General features: G+C 43.8%; 1 protein-coding gene across 3 annotated transcripts in view; it reads left to right on the top strand.

Annotated features, from left to right (window-relative positions):
* KCNIP3 (potassium voltage-gated channel interacting protein 3) overlaps positions 1-15,654 on the top strand; it is a 137,718-nt gene that overhangs the window by 104,305 nt on the left and 17,759 nt on the right. For all 3 annotated transcript variants that reach the window (XM_088470800.1, XM_088470799.1, XM_088470802.1), the window contains 2 exons: positions 7,132-7,256; positions 12,827-12,896. In XM_088470800.1, the coding sequence (XP_088326926.1) occupies positions 7,132-7,256; positions 12,827-12,896 (195 nt within the window). The remainder of the gene's footprint in view (positions 1-7,131; positions 7,257-12,826; positions 12,897-15,654) is intronic.

Genomic DNA, 15,654 nt, shown 5'->3' with positions numbered 1-15,654 from the left:
CCCCATAAAATCATACGAACTGCCAGGGGCATTAAGGGTTACGCCATTTAATTAAAGTTTTTTATAGCTGGATTGTCTTGTTTTACTGTCTTTCATTTACACTGGAATTTAACTCTATCAGTCCAGGTTTTCCTTAATGCACTTACCGATCTTCTCATAAAAGGTAATTCCACAAACCACCACTCTATATTTTACTGCATTGCTGGCTGCCTGTGATTTCCTATTATTACACGGGAGATTTTCTTTGTCGATTTATCATGTGTACAATATTCTTCCTTTGCATGGGAAAAACATTGGCATTGGGGTAAACTTCACAAATTGGGAATTTCTCTCTTTGAGGGGGGGAGATGTACTAAGCCGTGGAGAGAGATAAAGTACCAAGCAATCAGCTCCTAACTGTCAATTTTCAAACACAGCCTGTAAAGTGACAGTTAGGGGCTGACTGGTTGGTAATTTATCTCTCTCCACTTTAGTACATCTGCCCCCCTCTATGCTTCTATACTACCAATACTAACCCAGATCAGAGTCTGACAGTACACTTGGCACCATACCAGAATCCTAGCTCACTTATTAGAACAATACACTTCCATTAGAAACATGTCGGCATCTTTGGTTAGATTGTGCAGGTTCTACAGCAGACAGCAGTGCAATCCTCAACCTCCTCTGCCACACTGCCTACAGTATGCGGCAAGGAGAGAGTTAAGCACTAGAGGGTATCCCCCCAATATGAACTCCCTCCCCTAACAATGCGTCACTTTACAAAGGAAACTCTATCCAGGTCCTGAGTGTACTGCGTATTCCAATCCCTTGTCTGCAGCTGGGTCTATATTTAGTAGGGGGCTAAGATTTGCAGGAACGTAGAGGAGAGTGCGCTGAAAGATGACACTGCAGCTAGCCTGATGATATCTGGAATATCACAGCGCGGGCAATCCCAACACATGACGACAACATTGGCCTATTGAAAAAAAGAATATTGACTTCTTCAGGGAAACGTAATCATGTAATGCTTAAATTCACAGACTCACTATCTTCACGATAATTAATGCTCACTATAATTAATGCTCAGAGACTAGAGAGTTTATGAATGTGTTTAGAAAATTAAAAAGGAAAAATATAGGAGAAAGGTCCAAAAAAACAAAAACCAGAGGTAATCAAATACCAGGACTACAGCGCAAAATGATTTGACACTGGTCCCTGTTATAAAAGCATCACCAGTGCCAGATTAAGGTCCTCATGGGCCTGGAGCTGAAATCTATGAAGGGCCTATTGTGTACTACGCAGGGGGTGTGACCAGTGATGTGGGGGTGTGGTCTGTGTCATGAGGTGTGGCTAGCACCATGGTGCATAGCTACCCACCTACATTAAACCATCTTCATCTCCCTCCACTCTTTGATTATATGAAGCATACACTACCTTTATTTTTATTTTTTTTATTATTGCACACCCACACATATATAATATATACACATATATATACTGACAATAGCGTTACTAATACCCCTTTTAGACCAGAGCTAAAACCCGGGTTATTGCAGGGTTAACCAGGGTAGCTCCTTGGTGAAAAGGGGACAGGGTTGGATTCCTGGGTGGAGTGACCCGGTAATCCAACCCAGGTAAACTTGCAGGGTTTTACACGGGAATGACCCGTGAAACCCTGCAGTGTAAATGGCACAATCTGGTTCATGATGACCTGGAGAGCGCCGCATGCCTGCCGTTTGGCCGGCTTCTGTGGCGATTGGAGATTACATCAACTCCAAGCGTCCACTTTCGGGTCTCTGCAGACCTGGCTCCGGTGTGAACGGCGCTGACTCGGGAATATCCTGGGTCGGCGCCGGCTAAATTCTGGGTCTGATCCAGTTTTTAACCCTGTTGCAACCTCCGGGTCAGACCCAGAATATAGGTGTAAAAGTAGTATCACACTTAAGCTTTGATTATAGCCGTTTGTCTATGCCTGTTGTTGCGCCGAGTGCTGCACCTTACTCCACTGCATGTTTTGCTTTTGCTGTGAGGGCATCGGCCAATGTGTATGTATGTGTGAATATATATATATATATATATATATATATTATATATGTACACACATACATGCACAGTGTATTATACACACACATACAGTTTGTCTAATATATATATATATATATACAGAAAAAACTGCACATCCTGCTTGCATTATATAACGGTGAGGTGGTCCACTAAGGGCCAAACAGATGGACCGACATACAGGACATGCAAATGGATGGGCACTCTCAATGCAAAAAATATAAATTTTTTATTTAGCTCACATGTTCAAAAGTCAATAGTCCACGTTTCGGTCCAGCAGGACCTTTGTCAAGACACAAAGCATCCAAACAGCACAACAACTTCTGTGGTGGTTGTGCTGTTTGGATGCCTTGTGTCTTGACAAAGGTCCTGCTGGACCGAAACGTCGACTATTGACTTTTGAACATGTGAGCTAAATAAAAAATTTCTATTTTTTGCATTGAGAGTGCCCATCCATTTGCATGTCCTATATATATATATATATATATATATATATATATATATATATATATAAAACAAACACTGTTGGCCGGCACTCCTATGAAGAATTAGCCATATGGCCGGGTGCAAATCCTGGTAGCCCACAAGATGACCCCTTAAATCACATGCACAAAAAGGACAGCACTCCAGTATATGTATATAGATATATATATATATATATATATATATATACACACATATATATATATATATATATATATATATACATATACACGCACTGGAATACATATGTCAGCGTGAGCCCGGCAGGGGTGAAAATCCTGATCGTCCTAGGTATTTACTAACCTAATTTTACCACCTAACCCTCCATTAGGGGTACCTAACCCTAACCTCCCCCCCAAGTGCCTAACACTAATCCCCACTCTAAGTGCCTAAACCTAACACCCCCCTTCCCCGCCGCCTAAACCTAAATCCCCCAGGGGGGTGCCTAACCCTAACCCTCCCTTCCACTAGCCTAAACCTAACCTCCCAGGGGGGTGCCTAACCCTAAGTCCCCCCGAGAACCCTAAACCTAACCCTCCCCGCCCACAGCTATATATATATATATATATATATACACACACACACACAGTATAAATTCATATATAGTGTATATGTTTATATATACACAGTGTTTGTGTGTATGTGTGTATATATATATATGCACACACACATGCACACAATTTGTATACATGGCCTTTTTATTTACAATATATACACACACATTAAATATATTTATAAACATATATTTTTTTATATTTAATAATTTAATTATGTATATGATTGATATGCATACATATACTACTACACAACAGCAGCCTGGCCATAAGGACTGAAATGCAGCTCACCCTTTGGGGGACTTCAAAGATCACACCCAGTGCTGCTGCAGTCACAGAGTCACCAGCTTAAACGGAGGAGCTGTGAGAATGTGACGGAGGTGGTGGTCGGTGCACAGCCTAGGACGGGCTGCGGGAGGACGCGGTGCAGTGGCAGCGGCGGGCGGCATCTATGTGACGTCACGCGCAGTGACGTCACATGACGCGGAGGCTCCGCCGCTGCCAAATAGCTGTTACTAGCGGTGGGAGGGCATTAGAAGCCCAGCCCTCCACAGTGCTCCATTATGTTTATTCAATGGAGGTCCAGTGTCAAAGCCACGCACGGGGGGGTTTATATGCAAAGCCGAGGGGGGGGGGGCGTGGTCGGCCAACTGGCTGCTGCAGAAGGAATGAAACATTCCTTTCAACAGCAGCGCACACACGCATCATAAGGCTGTGGCCTATTCTGATGGTGGGCCTGGAGCTGTAGCTCCATCAGCCCCATTATTAATTCGGCCCTGGGCATCACGGATCTGCCACCGTTCGTGTGTACTACAGAGCTATTGGGAAGAACACGTGATGGAGGGAACTAACTTGGAATAACGGTACAATGGGAAAACTGGGACCGTGCCCATCGTATTTGTGCCAGGCTTATGTCAGTCATACACACAACCCAATACACTCACAGCCATCCAGGTCACAGGCACAAGAAAAGCTTGTTAACATTTGTTTCCATTGCAAAAAACACATTCGCTATTAGGTTTCATTTAATTATAAAGGCTCAGATTTATCAGCGAGTGATATTCTTGTTATCACTCATAACTGATCTTAAATGATGCTCCGACCAATCAGCTCCTAACTGTCATGTGTTTGAAAAATGACAGGAGCTGATTGGTTGGAGCACCAGTTAAGATTAGTAAGGAGTGATAACAAGAATATTACTCGCTGATAAATCTGGGCCTTTATGTTTTCTACAACACAGCAAATATAAAACATCTTTGGGTACAAATGTAAGTAGCATCATTTTTTTTCTTAAATACCCACAGACAATTATAGAATGAATACATGATGCCAATAAAAATTACTTAATTAAAAAAAACCATGATGACTAAAGAAAGCGACTGTCAGTTCTTGAGATGAATTGGTAATGAGCCCAATCAGGAGCAGGTGATCGTCATTATCATCATATCAGTCATTAGGCCCCACACCCCATGCAGCAATATACTGGGAATAGCGACTCTATGAAGAGCAAGCAGGGTCAAAATTATGCGATGCAGGGAAATCGCCAAGTGGAGTGGGCGCAGTGATAACCAGTTCCCATACTGGTCACCACAGTGCTGGCTCCTGTATTACATGCAGAACCTTATGTTTTATGCATATGCAATAGATCTCTTTCTGAATTTGTTGTTTTAGGCTTTCCGTTGCTGTTTTTTTCGAATATAACACACAGAAAATGCGAATATATGTGTAAACTCATGTAAATAATCTATGTACAAATGGCAAGTTCTAAAGTCATCAATAGTAATGGATGAGCTCTTATGTAACCACTTGGGATCATTAGGAAAATGTATATATTAGTAGCAATAGTACACCCATTTTTTTTAGTGGCATAATTAAAAAATAATAATAAAAATAATATTAATTATAAATTATAATGCCATATATGTGTCCTCAAACATAAATAATAATTGTATAATGGTATTACAGGTTGAGTCTCCCATATCCAAAATGCTTGGGACCAGGGGTATTTTGGATATCGGAATATTTCGTCTTTTGGAATATTTGCATACTATAATGAAATATCTTGGGAATGGGACCCAAATCTAAACACAGAATGCATTTATGTTTTATATACACCTTATACACACAGCCTGGAGGTAATTTTATACAATATTTCTAATAATTTTGTGCATCAAAAAAAGTTTGTGTACATAAATGTAAGCTCTTACAAGCAGGGCCTCTATCCTCTTGTGCTTCTCCTTACTTTACTTTCACCTACTTCTTACCCCCCACCAGGGCACCTAACACTTGGTTGCTTACGTTCTGTTGCATATCTAGGTGTTATGGTCACTTATGTATCAATGTATATTATCCATGTCCTTGTCCTATTTTTACTGTAAGTCAGTTGTCAAATTATTTGTTTATGTACTTTGTAAGGCGCTGCGGAACACTTGTGGCGCCATATAAATAAAGGATAATAATAATAATAATAATAAATGAAATTAATTTATGTTTCATATACATCGTATACACACAGCCTGAAGATTACTTTATACTATATTTTTAATAATGTTGTGCCTTAAACAAAGTTTGTGTACATTGAACCATCAGAAAGCAAAGGTTTTACTATCTCAGTAATGCTACAAAAAATCCATATTTCAGAATATACCGTATTTTGGAATATTTGGATATGGGAGACTCAACCTGTATTGGAAACTATATAGAATTATATGGAGATACCAAAAGAGGGAAAAAAATAGTGACTTCTAAAAACGTACAAAAATCAATATGGGTATATTTGGCTATGAGCTAGGGCAGTGATTCCCAACCTCGGTCCTCAAGGCACACTAACAGTCCTGGTTTTAGTGATATCCATGGTTGAGCACAGATGGTTAACTAAAAATAACTGAAGTACTAATTAAGTCACCTGTACTCAAGTATGGTCATCCTTAAAACCTGAACTGTTAGTGTGCCTTTAGGACCGTGGTTGGGAACCCCTGAGCTAGGGAATAACTACAGACAGTGTTTACAGGTTGAGGGGCCTATTCATCATCACTTAATCACAGATATCTCCTGCTTACCTTCCTCTTGCGGAATGGCCCGCTGTCCCCATACACTAGTATGGGGACAGAATTCATCAAGCTCCAAAAATATATTTTCGGAGCTTGACTGCGGGAGCATTCGCCATCTTCAGAAGGGAATGTTCCTGCTTCGGGATCGCAACCCGCTCCTTCCCTACGGGAAGGAGGTCCAGGTTACGATGTGGGATCCTTTCGGATGCCTCCGCCCCTGACCGGCTTCTTCCGCCGGACGTCGGGGATCAAGTGCGCATGTGTGACCTGTAGGTCGCGCATGCGCAGTCTCGTCACTGCTCCGACAGGAGCAGTGAAAAGATTCACTGCTCCGAAGAGGAGCAGTGAAGCTGCTCGTGGGGACAGCTAATTTCGTATTGATGAAGTGCTCCGGTACCCGCAGCGAGTTAGAATGTTAATTATCGGACCCCAATAATTAACATCATGAATAGGCCCCTGAGTCTCCCATATCCAAAATGCTTGGGACCAGGGGTATTTTGGATATTGGAATATTCTGTAATTTGGAATATTTGCATACCATAATTAAATATCTTGTGAATGGGACCCAAATCAAATCTAAACACAGAATGCATTTATGTTTTATATACACCTTATACACACAGCCTGAAGGTAAGTTATACAATATTTTCAATAATTTTGTGGCTCAAAGTTTGTGTACAAACATGAAATTCATTTATATTTCATATACACCTTATACACACAGCCTGAACGTCATTTTCTACAATATTTTTAATAATTTTGTGCCTTAAACAAAGTTTGTGTACATTGAACCATCAAAAAGCAATGGTGTCACTATCTCAACCTCAAAAAATTCTGTATTTCAGAATATTTGGATATGGGAGACTCAACCTGTACTTGGAACATTAGCAGGAATGATAGATCTTTAGTTACTTGATATAAATTATGATATTTGGTAGCTCTTACTATTGGTTAGTGTTGTCGGTAAACTGCATAGGATGTGACTGTGTGATCCTGTTTTGCAGATAGTAGTGACAGTGAACTGGAGCTATCGACAGTGCGTCACCAGCCAGAGGGACTGGAACAGCTCCAGGCTGTCACCAAATTCACAAAGAAGGAGCTCCAGTCCTTATACAGAGGATTTAAAAATGTGAGCATGTAGTCCCTTTCATTGTCCCCACTCATTGTAACATAACCTTATACTGGTGCCAGTGACATCCTCCATTGGTTGTGGTCTATGTCAGGTGTCTGGCTATAACAACGATTTTAGCTATGTTTCAGTTGATTTCCCATTACACATTCAGAGGTATATTTACTATAGATAATTTTTATTTTGTGGACTTCAAAACCGACTGAAATTGACACCATGTTTGACTGTCCAAATCGCATATTTACTAACAGTCGGTTTTAAATTAGATTTGAAAAATCGACGTCGATGTCAGTTGGATTTTGCAGATGTAAATGGTCGGTTTTGATTTTCCAGTTCAAAACAGATGGCAAATACAACCTAAGACACGACTACAAACAAAATCCAGAAAAGAAGCACTGCACAGATTACTATGACCAGTGCAGTCTTCTTAGGGTTCAAAAAAAAAGTGTTAAAGAATAAAACAGCATGCGGTTCCCCCTTAAAACGTAGCCAGTCGGGAACCTTTCAGCCTTGTCTGGTCATTTAAAATCTGGGGAAACAAAAGGCGTAGAGATCCCCTTATTTTCCATTAACCAGCACCGGGATGAACCATCCTGGGTGGTAACGCCATAGTGTGGGGTCCCTCTGCCAAAGCACTAACCATCCCCAAACTTGTCATCCCAGGGCTGGAATTCTTCGCAAAGTAGGGATCCCCCTCCCAAGGCTGTTTATGGATTTAGGGAAGGAATACACCCTGTTTAAAAAAATATATATATATATATATATATATATATATATATATATATATATATATATCTATATATATATATATATACACTGCATATATTATTTTAGCTTTATGACCACTAACTCTCTCCTATCTGGAACCACACTCGTGTGACACCACCTCTCATGCCAAATAAACGTACTCTCCTCTGATATAATTTCCATTCTAACATCAGTTAAAAGATTCCCTCTCCTATGCGACTGGTGGCAATGCTTCCTCTAACATCTGGTGATAATACTATCTTCTATGACTGGTTATATTATTGTCTCTAGTGCTGGCTGAAAATGCTTTCTTCTATGAATGGTGACTTTGCTCTTTCTTTTGTGTCAGATTAATGTACTCTCCTCTGTGACTAGCGATAATAATTCAGATGAAGAGACTCTCTCAGTGAATGTTGGTAGTCCTCCGTCTGGTGTCAGATTAAAGTAGTCTACTCTGTCAACGGTCCTAATCACCTCCCTAGTCTCAGGGTGAGGATACTCTGCTCTGTTTCTGCTGATAGTCCTCTCTCTAGTGTCAGGTTGAGGTTACTCTCCACTGTTTTTGCTGATAGTCCTCTCTTTGGTGTCAGGGTGAGGATACTCTCACCTGTTTTTGCTGATAGTTCTCTCCCTAGTGTCAGGGCGAGGATACTCTCCTCTGTTTCTGCTGATAGTCCTCTCTCTAGTGTCAGGGTGAGGCTACTCTCCTCTGTTTCAGCTAATAGTCCTCTCTCTAGTGTCAGGGTGAAGATATTCTCCTATGTTTTATATGATAGTTCTCTCCCTAGTGTCAGGGTGAGGATACTCTCCTCTGTTTCTGCTGACAGTCCTCTCTCTAGTGTCAGGGTGAGGATATTCTTCTATGTTTTATATGATAGTTCTCTCTCTAGTGTCAGGGTGAGGATACTCTCCTCTGTTTCTGCTGACAGTCCTCTCTCTAGTGTCAGGGTGAGGATATGCTCCTCTGTTTCGGCTGATAGTTCTCTCTCTAGTGTCAGGGTGAGGATATTCTCCTACGTTTCATATGATAGTTCTCTCCCTAGTGTCAGGGTGAGGATACACTCCTCTGTTTCTGCTGACAGTCCTCTCTCTAGTGTCAGGGTGAGGATACGCTCCTCTGTTTCGGCTGATAGTCCTCTCTCTAGTGTCAGGGTGAGGATATTCTCCTACATTTCATATGATAGTTCTCTCCCTAGTGTCAGGGTGAGGATACTCTCCTCTGTTTTTGCTGATAGTCCTCTCTCTAGTGTCAGGGTGAGGATACGCTCCTCTGTTTCGGCTGATAGTCCTCTCTCTAATGTCAGGGTGAGGATATTCTCCTCTGTTTCTGCTGATAGTCCTCTCCCTAGTGTCAGGGTGAGTCTACTCTCCTATGTTTCAGCTGATTGTCCTCTCTCTAGTGTCAGGGTGAGGATATTCTCCTACGATTCATATGATAGTTCTCTCCCTAGTGTCAGGGTGAGGATACTCTCCTCTGTTTCTGCTGATAGTCCTCTCCCTAGTGTCAAGGTGAGGATAATCTCCTCTGTTTCGGATGATAGTCCTCTCTCTAGTGTCAGGGTGAGGATACTCTCCTATGTTTCTGCTGATAGTCCTCTCCCTAGTGTCAGGACGAGGATACTCTCCTCTGTTTCTGCAGATAGTCCTCTCTTTAGTGTCAGGGCGATGCTACTCGCCTCATTTTCTGTTGACAGACCTTTCTCTAGTGTCAGGGTGAGGATACTGGCCCTGATTCAGCAGCGTTCGCAGATGCAACTGCGTATGCAGATCATCCGATTGTTCACTAGAGCGCATGCGTAAAAGCTGCACTGCATGTGCTCTGCGATCGCACTGCGATTACGGATGAACAGAGGAAGCCATCACAGAGTGACTGACAGGCTGTGACCATTTGGGGGTGGTGACGGGGGATGGTACCAATGTATACGCTGGAGTGCGACATAGTGCGGATGTGAGAAAGTAGCAGTGGGCGTCTCTATGCCCGCTGCGATGTGGCAGGCATTAGCATATATTTGCAGCTGCATTCCGTATGGATTCGCAGCTGCATACGCAATAGCGATCCTTGCTGAATCAGGCCCACTCTTCGCTGTTTCTGATGATAGTCCTCTCATTTGTGTCAGGGAGAGGATACTTCCCACTGTTTCTGCTTATAGTCCTCTCTCTAGTGTCAGGTGAGGATACTGTCCTCTGTTTTTGCTGATAGTTCTTTCCCTAGTGTCAGGGTGAGGATACTCTCCTCTGTTTTTGCTGATAGTCCTCTCTCTAGTGTCAGGGTGACGATACTCTACTATGTTTCTTGCTAATAGTCCTCTCTCTAGTGTCAGAGTGAGGATACTCTTCTGTTTCTGCGGTTAGTCCTCTCCCTAGTGTCAGGACGAGGATACTCGCCTCTTTTTCTGTTGACAGACCTTTCTCTAGTGTGAGGGTGAGGATACTGGGCCTTATTCAGCAGCGTTCGCAGATGCAACTGCATACGCAGATCGTCCGATTGTTCACTAGTGCACATGCGTAAAAGCCGCACTGCATGTGCTCTATGACCGCAGTGCGATTACGGATGAACAGAGGAAGCCATCGCAGTGAGTGACAGGCTGTGACCGTTTGGGGGCGGTGACGGAGGATGAAACCAATGTATACGTCAGAGTGCAACGTAGTGCGGATGTGAGAAGGCAGCAGTGGGCGTCTCTATGCCCACTGCAATGTGTCAGGCATTGGCATACATTTGCAGCTGCGTTCCATACGGATTTGCAGCTGCATACGCAATAGCGATCCTTGCTGAATCAGGCCCACTCTTCCCTGTTTTTGATGATAGTCCTCTCACTTGTGTCAGGGAGAGGATACTTCACTTCCTGCTGATAGTCCTCTATCTAGTGCAGAGGTTCCCAAAGTCCGCCATTACAGTCCACGTTTTAGGGCTATCCATGCTTGAGGACAGGTGACTTACTTAGTACCTCAATCCATTTGATTTAACCATCTGGACTTAAGCTTGGATATGCCTAAAATGTGGACTGTAATGGCGGACTTTGGGAACCTCTGATCTAGTGTCAGGGTGAGGATACTCTCCACAGTTTCTGCTGATAGTCCTCTATCTAGTGTCAGGGTGAGGATACTCTCCTCTGTTTTTGCTGATAGTCCTCTCTCTAGTGTCAGGGTGAGGATACTCTTCTATGTTTCTGCAGATAGTCCTCTCTCTAGTGTCAGGGTGAGGATACTCTCCTATGTTTCTGCTGATAGACCTCTCCCTAGTGTCAGGGTGATGATACTCTCCTATGTTTCTGCAGATAGTCCTCTCTCTAGTATCAGGGTGAGGATACTCTTCTGTTTCTGCGGTTAGTCCTCTCTCTAGTGTCAGGGCGATGCTACTCGCCTCTTTTTCTGTTGACAGACCTTTCTCTAGTGTCAGGGTGAGGATACTGGGCCTTATTCAGCAGCGTTCGCAGATGCAACTGCATACGCAGATCGTCCGATTGTTCACTAGTGCACATGCGTAAAAGCCGCACTGCATGTGCTCTATGACCGCAGTGCGATTACGTATGAACAGAGGAAGCCATCGCAGAGTGAGTGACAGGCTGTGACCGTTTGGGGGCGGTGATGGGGGATGATACCGATGTATACGTCAGAGTGCGACGTAGTGCGGATGTGAGAAGGCAGCAGTGGGCGTCTCTATGCCTGCTGCAATGTGTCAGGCATTGGCATACATTTGCAGCTGCGTTCCATACGGATTTGCAGCTGCATACGCAATAGCGATCCTTGCTGAATCAGGCCCACTCTTCACTGTTTTTGATGATAGTCCTCTCACTTGTGTCAGGGAGAGGATACTTCACTTCCTGCTGATAGTCCTCTATCTAGTGCAGAGGTTCCCAAAGTCCGCCATTACAGTCCACATTTTAGGGCTATCCATGCTTGAGTACAGGTGACTTACTTAGTACCTCAATCCATTTGATTTAACTATCTGGACTTAAGCTTGGATATGCCTAAAATGTGGACTGTAATGGCGGACTTTGGGAACCTCTGATCTAGTGTCAGGGTGAGGATACTCTCCACAGTTTCTGCTGATAGTCCTCTATCTAGTGTCAGGGTGAGGATACTCTCCTTTGTTTCTGTTGCAGGTGACAACTCCTTGATGATAGGTTATGATAGTTATTGTAATAGTGATCAATGAATTTCTAGTGATAAATCATGGAAATTACACAAGTTATAAGTCTCTGTAGTAACAGCTGCCAATAATCGAGTGGTCATAACCGTCTCTCTAGTGGTCACAATTGTTAATGTAGTTGCTGGTGGAAATCATGGTTAATTAGTGATCGCAATTGCAACTACGTATGCAGATAGAGCGATTGTTAGCCATTGCGCATACGTATGCACCGCACTGCGATTACGCACGCAGATAGGAACTCATTGCAGAGGGTGAGTGACAGGCCGTGATCATTTGAGGGTGGTGACGGGGGAGTGGTTGCAAAAACGCAGGTGTGCCTGTCAGTTTGAACGTCGTTGCATGGGCGTGCATAAATTAGCCACTGCGATTGCTTACGCAGCTTGAGAGCCTTCTGTGTGTGACGAGACTTGTCATTTCTACGACGGATCAGACCTGCTGTAATTGTGCGTGAAGGGCCGATGTGCTTCGATGTATACACAGGACTGCAAGGTATTATGGATGTGAGAAAGCAGTAGTGGGCGTCTCTATGCTGGCTGAGCTGTGGCAGGCATTAGCATATTTTCGCAGCTGCATTGCGTGTGATTACACAGCTGCAATGGCAATTGCGATCCATGCTGAATCAGGCCCTATGACAGCAATACACTTACAAATGAACTTGTCTCTTTTTCTACAGGAGTGCCCTAGTGGGTTGGTGGATGAAGAAACATTCAAGTTGATCTACTCACAATTTTTCCCCCAAGGAGGTCAGTGAATTCTAATCAGTCTGTCTATTAGTCATATCTGTCAAGGTGCCTACATACTAGGCTATTTTTTACACGATCCGCCCGATTACGTTGCATCTGAACAAGAGATCGTGTAAAATATGTCCCAATCATGAGTGTCTACTCACGATCACTATGCCGATGCGCGTGCCAGCTGGTCGTACATCGCATCTTCAGATCTTGCCTGCTGCAGGCAAGATCTGGCAATCTCAGTCAGGAGGCACGATAGATCATTTGTCACATTGGACAGTTTGTGACAGCAAATCATGCCCACGACTGCCGGGGAACTGCTGGGGAGAGTTCAAGGGGAAATCGGACACGATATCGCATCGTGACCACATCGCCTAGTGTGTAGGCACCTTCAGATATGTTGAGCACCTGGTAGTGGTTCTTCCACCGCTGTGTATATTGCTATGGAGAACAGAGATAACATACCAGATACTTATTAGACCAATTAATAGCACTTGGTTTGTTGACTTTTGTTATTCTGATTACTTACTAACTAGAGCAACATTAGTTCTTATTTTAACGGTATAGCATTCCATCTGCTGTCTGTAATGATTAAAAAGGAATGGATTCGTTATACAAGTAAATATTATTCCTTAGCTATCTTCTTCTTTTTTATTTCAGCAATGAATATGACAGCAACTATACCACAAAACCTAAAATAAAACTTTACTAATATAAAACTTATATATATATATATATATATATATATATATATATATATATATATATATATATACACACTCCACATCATACGTGTCTACTTTTGCAAACCAGTTTCAGGGGGATTGTAGGTGGTAGCAGAATGTTCCGCACAAACGGCACGTTACTGAGGAGGCGTATCATGTTCCACTCAAAGGGCGTGTCTAGCTCCACCTATGGGTGTGTCTATTGTCACTCAGGGGCGTGTCCTGCAGTGGCAGGTGAAAACTATAGTACTAAGAGCAGCATACCCCAGAGTTAGTTTTTCTATGGGTATCATACTACCAGAGGTTATATAGTAAAAGCCGCAAATCATGTATCATGTGTTATTCCCTTTATATATGTTTGCGATGAAGGTATGCAGAGCATGGAAATGTTGCCCCCTCTGAGTACCATTCTACAAACTAAATCATTGGCTACTATTGCCTGAGCACATTTTATGGTTAATATCAGGCTTGCCTACCCTCCCAATTTTAGTGGGAGGCTCTTGATTTTTAATGAGCTCTGAAAATACAGCAGCCTGTTTGAAAAATATGCCAATCAAATGTTAAGACATAGTTGACTCTAATATTTAAAACACGGAGCCATTTTCTGTTATTTAATAAAAAATATATATATATATAAAAACCATAAAATGTCCTCAGACAATAGTAGCCAATGATTAGTGTTTGTAGAAATGTGCTCAGAGGGCAGCTGTATTTTTAGAGCTCCCTTATTTTGCTATATCCTGTCACAATAAATGGATGGCTGTCAGTGAGTGCCCTTTCACAGTACAGTTAATGCCTGTGACACTCAGGGGGTCATTCAGACCCGGTCGTTAGAGCCGATGCGCTCGGACCGGGTCGATGGCCCCCCACAGAGCATGCGCACGACGGCGCCGTCGCCGTCGTGCGCATGTGTGAGACCCGCTACGACCGACAGCGCCGGTTGTAGCAGGTCTCGATCCAAAGGGGGCGAGCTGTCGATGTTGATTGACAGCTCGCCCCGTTTGGAAGGCGGGCCGGGGGGGTGGCAGCCCAAACGGGGGCGTTCCCATGGGAACGCCTACCGTTTGGGGGCGGCCCCACTGACATCACTCAGACAGAGCCGAAAGCTCTCCGGGGCTTACGACAAGGGAGACCCTACCCTAGGGTCTCGTCGTAAGCCCCGATGGTCACGATGGTCTTGACCATCGCGACCATCACCTTAGGCAGTCGTAAGGCTGTGGGTGTTAACCCACAGCCTTACCACCGCAAAGGAGGACGTCTTGAAAATTCAAGAGGTCCTCCCCTCATTCAGACCGACCGCACGCTCTGTGCGACCGGCTCTGAATGAGGTCCTCAGCACCCAGCCACCATAGTCTATAATATATATGACGCAGTTCACTTCATTTTAATGACTTACATTTGAGGCCGCTGTGGGGGGAGAAAAGGCCACCACACCTCTGCTGCCCGACACCTGCGCTGCTGATCTGCACTCACCGCTGTTACTGTACCTCCACCGATTCCGCCGCGGCCAAGCACAGTCTGGAGATCATTCAGACCCGGTCGCAAGAGGCCGCTCGCTCGTACGGGGCCGCTGTTAAGCGACCACGCATGCATACACTTCGTTCTGCACGTGCGCGAACTACTCACAGCATCGGAATCAGCTCGCTCGCTAAGGAAAGACAGCCCAGTGTAATGAGTGACAGAAGAGGCCGTTTGTGGGTGGTCACAGGGGCAGAACACTAATAACAGGGGAGTGGAGGTCCGAACGCAGGCGTTCTTGTTTGTTGCTACACCGTTTCTAAAGCATGCATAATTAACAGGCAGCATCATAGTACATGTCACCAGCCTTTTTTTTACACTGAAATCCTCGCAGTGCTTGTGGTAAGGTAAGGCAACCCACAAGCGCTGCAAACTCTTCCGATGGTCCTCGATGTACCAATGTTTTAATACACTTCCTGGAGATGAGGTGCGCTAGTGGGCGTCTCTACATACGTTAATGGCCATCTGCATACACAAAGTGATCGCTCGCAAATACAAAGTGGTCGTGCTTATGCCTTTCCGAGCGA

This window comes from Taudactylus pleione, unplaced genomic scaffold (assembly GCF_031769625.1).
Source record: "Taudactylus pleione unplaced genomic scaffold, aTauple2 ptg000105l, whole genome shotgun sequence".
Taxonomy (NCBI): Eukaryota; Metazoa; Chordata; class Amphibia; order Anura; family Myobatrachidae; genus Taudactylus; species Taudactylus pleione.
This window is presented reverse-complemented; position numbering and strand designations above follow the sequence as displayed.